This window comes from Perca fluviatilis, chromosome 19 (assembly GCF_010015445.1).
Source record: "Perca fluviatilis chromosome 19, GENO_Pfluv_1.0, whole genome shotgun sequence".
Lineage (NCBI taxonomy): Eukaryota > Metazoa > Chordata > Actinopteri > Perciformes > Percidae > Perca > Perca fluviatilis.
Genome location: NC_053130.1, coordinates 14,344,821 through 14,350,798, shown reverse-complemented (window position 1 = coordinate 14,350,798; position 5,978 = coordinate 14,344,821). Strand labels below are relative to the sequence as shown.

The 5,978-nt window shown below is 40.6% G+C and overlaps 1 protein-coding gene across 2 annotated transcripts; it reads left to right on the top strand.

Annotated features, from left to right (window-relative positions):
* The first annotated feature begins 278 nt into the window (after positions 1-278).
* On the top strand, positions 279-5,688 carry LOC120547621. 2 transcript variants are annotated; one of them, XM_039783141.1, is made up of 4 exons: positions 279-464; positions 593-692; positions 2,174-3,282; positions 5,391-5,688. In XM_039783141.1, exons 3-4 carry the CDS (start codon positions 2,535-2,537, stop codon positions 5,564-5,566), a joined length of 924 nt encoding a protein of 307 aa, XP_039639075.1. In that variant the 5' UTR covers positions 279-464; positions 593-692; positions 2,174-2,534; the 3' UTR covers positions 5,567-5,688. The 2 variants fall into 2 exon arrangements, with proteins under 2 accessions (XP_039639075.1, XP_039639076.1); XM_039783142.1 differs by having other exon boundaries at positions 316-338.
* The last annotated feature ends 290 nt before the right edge of the window (positions 5,689-5,978 follow it).

Here is a 5,978-nt window from a genome sequence, read left to right as displayed (position 1 = left end):
AAAATGATGCCTCCATTTGTTATAATCTCACTTTTATTAACTGTAATAGCTACATCAAGCTTTATACCCGCGGAACTGAGAGCAGTGCACTCGGTGTATCATGATTAAAAAACTGAATTACACTGAGTGGTGTATAAAATGAGTCGATAAGCCTGTTCCCAATTCCTTCTGAAACAATAGGCCTAAACATATAAGCTATTGTTTGCTGTTAAGGAATAATCAAAAATGTACCAGGCAAGCAAGGCAGATAACCATGTTAAGAGTCATCATCAGCTGAGCTGAGCAGCAGAAGGCCACGGAGAAAGAGAGAGAAAGAGATTTCTTTTCAGTGCTGATGGGTGAGAATGAACATGGCTCTAAGCATGGAATAAATGATGAAAGGATGAAGTGAAAATTGCGATATTGAAGTATTAGCAGAAAGACTATTTTCAGTAAAAATATAGCTGTGCTTATGTGATGAGAAGGTAAGGCTGATAATTGTGTTTCAAGTTGCCTTTGAAGTGGACTTCCCTATTATGTCATGTATGGTGTGTGCAGTCTTGTTAAAATCAGAAGCTGCAGTGATCTAATGTAAAATATATGTATTTTTCAGTTGTGAACTGAAAATTGAGAACTGAGAAGACAGCTGGTCGATGTTAGTGGGTGTCTACAGTTGGAAATTCCCAAGCCTATCGACACCGAACATCAATGAGGTAAACAGCTCTTATGACAGGACTTATGACTGGGAAGTTACTAAACACTGTTTCTGAAAATACTGGGTGGATACACTGCTGCACTCTGTGATCAGTCACTGTACTGTAAATGGTATTTGTTACTTGAAGATGCAAATGGTTTTGCCTGAAGGAAGAAGACGTACATGCTTGTTGAACAAAATGCATTTATATTTTTTTATTGTTAATATGGATATCTATGCCAGAGCAATTTCACTCTCATCACTCTCAACTGTTGTTATGTATTTTGATGCAATTTTGTGCTTGTCATACTTTATGTTTATGCTGATATCTGATTATATTGTTGCCGCTGGGGGATTCTGTTTGATGTATTTTGATCTTGATTATAATGCTGTGCTGGTCATACTTTTGGGGATGACAGGATAGTCATGATGTATGGTTTTTATTGCTGTTCTGATGATTAGTTTATGTACCTCTTATTATTTATATATATTATTATTATTATTAGTAGTAGTAGTAGTAGTAGTAGTAGTAGTAGTAGTAGTTGTTGTAGTAGTTACTTTCTATACTTTTTTGTTTGTTTGGATTTATCTATGTTGTTTCGGTTGTACTGCTGCAACAATCAAATTTACCCGCTGGGGGTCAATAAAGGAGGCTTGTTATGTTTGGTCATTGATGGAGTGCTGCTGAGTCTGTGTTACTCTGACTAATGTTATTTCATGTTTGCTTTATGTTGCACTCTATGCTACAAAGCCAATTTCCCTTGGAGGAAAAATAAAGTTGAAAGTTGAAGTTGAAAATACATATTCTGTAAATACTCCATGTCGGAGTATAAAACAAAATAGTTTCCTCCATAATTATATGATGTTTTTGCTCTGATCTAATTAGGTGATGTCTTCAGATTTCCTTTACTCTGGTTTACAATAGTGCTCAAGCAAGAGACAAAATTACTCATTAAGCCAAATTATAATTGTGTTAAGCTCTCCTGATATTTGGGTCTTGGGAATGTGAGCCAACACAAGAGCTGTTTGAGAAAGATGTGTAATTGTTTGCCCTTCAAATAGAGAGAAAAGAAAAATGTTAATCAGCAATGTAACCTGTGTACAAAAGCAGCAGGAAAGTGGGTATAACTTAAGTATCTACTGTGTGTTCAAAGTCTGTTTGATTTTTAACTGAAATAGAAATACAGGACTACTACCATAGTGGGTTTTTTTCAGGAGACAAATCTGGATTGTTGCTTTAAAATGTCATGGATAATTTGTCCCCAAGTGCTGCCCATCAAGTTACACATTCTCATGGCAACAGCAAAAGATCAAGAAACAAGGAGAGCAGGGGAGCAGATAATAAGTCCCTCTAACCACATCATAGTGGCTAATTTGTGTATTTGCAGTCTTTCTTGGTTTCATTTCAGTTACAGAATCTTTTAGTTTGCAGAGGAGTCGACTGCGCACTTTGAGCACTCTGATATGAAGCTTTTTTTTCTTTTCTCTGTCTTTTCATAGGCCTCAAGTAAGGGTATCACTGCTTCACTGCACAGGAATGTCCTGTCATGGGGTGTGTGGTGGGGGCAAGAGGAGAAGGAGAGTGTGCCTCTTCGAGCAATAACACACTCAGACTGCAGATAGCGGATCTTACAGTGGAGTTTCCAACCTGTTCAAGGCTGCAAGTTTCCCAGATGAGGTGGGAAGAAGTCTAAAGTCAGCATTTTCTCTCATCACCATCGCAGCCCAGAGGATTTTGCCATCACTTTCCACCCCACAGGACCCTGTGTATCCATTCACTCCAACACAACCTGTGAAGGTATCAATTCCACCAAAACTACCAGAAACCTTTGGAGAAAGAGCCTCATCCATACCGAGCACAATGAGAGTCTCAAACTGCCAACCGGACGTGTGCAGACAGAATCCTACCATCGTGACGCCAAATGAGTTCAGACAGGCCTACTCACCAGCTGATGGATTGGCAATGAAGGATCAAGGAAAGAGGAAAGTACAACTTGTACAATGCAGACTGAGCTACACAGAGAGCGACAGGAAGCAGGAAGAGTTAGGTGGCACATTAACAAACCTATCCTCACAACCCTTCTTCCGGTCTTGTGTCCATGTTGAATTGCCACTGAGGTCCACTAGCTCTGTTGTGTTTTTGGACAAGTCACTTTCCATTTCCCTTGTGGAACTAGAGGAAAGAAGAGCAGGTCAACCAATCTTGTACAGGTCCACCGTGTCTGTTCGCCTTGGTGTCTCATCCTGCTGCAGATCCTCTACAGATAACAAACCAGCCAAAAGTAACAGCGGCTACATGAGTCCCAGAGCAGCCATGTTGGGCCAAAACAAACGCAATGGCCGTGAGAGTGGTTTGGGTCACTGCAGAAGCCCTCAATCAAAGCCCAGGGACCACAAGGCCGAGCAAATAGCACCCGCTCATGGTGTTAACAGCAAGGCTGATGATTCAGACACGCAGCGCCATAGTACTACTTTGGGATTATTGTCATTCAGAGGGCCAAGCCCCTCAAACACAAAGGCTGGCAGGCAGAAGGGGAATGCAGATGAGGCAGCCTTCCCTATCACTAGCAAGTTCAGGCACAGGCAGCACACTTCCAATATTGCCCCAGGTATGAATTTCATCCCCTTGCTTAAGAAGTGAAAGTCTAAAGTACCTATGCAATTGATCTGTATATTGCTTTCAGTGGCCCGCATAATCTTAAAATATTTTAGATTAGATCTCATTTCCCAGACGTAACGGTAAGCTGAATGCGGTGCCAAGGTGGTCTTAGCTCTTTCATTCACTCTGCCTCTCGGCAGACCTCAATCATTGTTAATAGAACCACACTCACCCACCACACGTACACTCCTACTGTACATTCACATTGTTTAAGATGAATCCCAACTGGTACACACACACACACATACACACACACACACACAACACTCAGTACAACTGCAGCTTTACATAAAGAACAAACACTTTATCCTACTCTGACTTCCAAACCCTTCCATATAAAATCCTAAATTATGAACCGTGACTGTATAGCGGGTAGAATAGACTACATTTGCATGATTTCTCCAGGTCTCCTGGTACATAAGTTATGAGATAAATGTTATATGAGAGCTGTAATAAGAAATGTAATTTGGTTTATGCTACTGAGGAGCTTCCTGTTTAATTGTTGATTGAACTCTCTTCAAGGTGAAAGTGTAGAAGTACCACAAAATACTAGTCCCAAAGCAACAGAATTGGATGTTACACCACACTGCAGGTTTGGTCTTCTGAGAGGTAGCTTATTACAGTAATTCAATCATGCCATTTTAAAGGAATAGTTCAACATTTTGGAAATATGCTGTTTGTTTAGTTAAATGAAGGTTGATAGCACTCTCATGTCTGTACGCTAAGTAGCCTATAAAGCTACAGCCTGCAGCTTTTACCTGTAGGCTTACATTAGCATAAAGACTGGAAACAGCTAGTCTGACTCTGTCCAGCAGCAACAAAATCTAAATTAACATGTATCGCATTTGTTTAATCTGTACAAAAAAACAAAATGTATAAATGACAAATTGTGGTTTTATGGACGGTTACATTGTGGGCTATGTGACTTCCTAGAGTCTCTGCTGGTTGCCTGTAAACCCCACAGGGACTACAAGATCATGGAAGTCACTGCATCTGGCTAGCTGTTTCCCCCTGTTTACATTCTTTATGCTAAGCTCCTTATGACCTCATAAGGAGCAAGATTCCAGATCGGCCCATCTGAGCTTTCATTTTCTCAAAGGCAGAGCAAGATACCCAGGGCTCGGTTTACACCTATCGCCATTTCTAGCCACTGGGGGACCATAGGCAGGCTGGGGGAACTCATATTAATGTTAAAAAACCTCAAAGTGAAATTTTCATGCCATGGGACCTTTAACACACAGCAGGGCTGCCAACTCTTATGCATTGACCATGAGACTGATACTTTTCTCCTGCTCTCACACCATATGTCCATGTTCTCACGCAGTGAAAAACAAATTTATAGGCTAACTGATAACGTTGCGCGAAAAGAGGACACGCACAGACAGACAAGACAAAGCAGCACAACGCAACAGCAGCATAGTAAGACACTGCAGTCAAGTGAGCCGTTGTTTGGATTTTGAGGCTGATACAGTACCTGAACTTGGAGCATCCAAAAAGGAGAGACTCTTCAAAGGTTTGCTGAAATTTTTTATGTAATCCTGTTCATGATGACCCTGTCTATAACCATATAAAATCTGAAGTCATTTTACTATCTCACTCCAAACTAAATTGGAAAGTTGGCAGCCCTGCAGACACACATGAGAGTGGTATAGGTTTTTGCATCTAACTCTCTACAAGAAATCAAATAATAGTATTTTCCAGATTGTCAAACTATTTCTTTACTAGGGTTTAGTGTAGCAGTAAGGGTAAGCTGAATGGATTTATATTGATACTGCAGCAAGCCATATGACTGCATGTCCTGGATACCTACTGTACCTTACATTTAGTGAGTAGGCTTATATGGCAGTGGATGTCCAAAATGCCAAAAGAAATGCAATGTCACTGCCTCCCCTGTTACCAGGGCTGTATCAGGAAGAACAACTGCAATACGACACTTTTTAATTATTAATGCACTCACTCTCTTACCTCATTACATTTATTTTCTGCATCATCTCACACCTCTATGTGTTTTCTTCTTTAAACTTGTATTCTTTTCACTGGGCACTTTGTTTGTTCCAGTGCCTGAAGGGCAAGAAATACCCTGTAGCAACAGCTTGTCCGGCGGCATTACACATTTGTGTGTGCTTCCTGAAGCATGTGATGATGACGCTCTACCTACATGCCACTTGTTCATGGCAGGAAATTCAGTGGAGTTATTTATTTCACAAAAGGTAAAGGAATGGGGTTTTGAGTGAAGGATGGATGCACATGTCATCTTTGCATTATTCATAGGCCACATTAATGTTTCCATCCGTGTTTTTTCTCTATGAGTTGTGGGGGTAGTGTGTGTGTGTGTGTGTGTGTGTGTGTGTGTGTGTGTGTGTGTGTGTGTGTGTGTGTGTGTGTGTGTGTGTGTGTGTGTGTGTGTGTGTGTGTGTGTGTGTGTGTGTGTGTGTGTGTGTGTGTGTGTGTGTATTTGAGGGTCAGTTTAAGGTCTGTTCATTTTCCTGCTTTCTCCAGATCATAAAAGCTTAGATGTAACTTCAGAACATTGTGAAAATTGTGCTATAACTCAGTCTGAGGGGAAGAATACAGTCGTCTGGATTACATCTACTGTATGTCTTTTATATAGCACCAAACTGTAACAAACTACATCACAACTGCAAA

Bases quoted from the DNA above. Each gene is read 5' to 3' on its own strand.
- LOC120547621 (XM_039783141.1), top strand. From the start codon at position 2,535: ATGAGAGTCTCAAACTGCCAACCGGACGTGTGCAGACAGAATCCTACC. The intron at 3,283-5,390 runs GTATGAATTTCA...TGTTTGTTCCAG, and splicing joins CACTTCCAATATTGCCCCAG to TGCCTGAAGGGCAAGAAATA.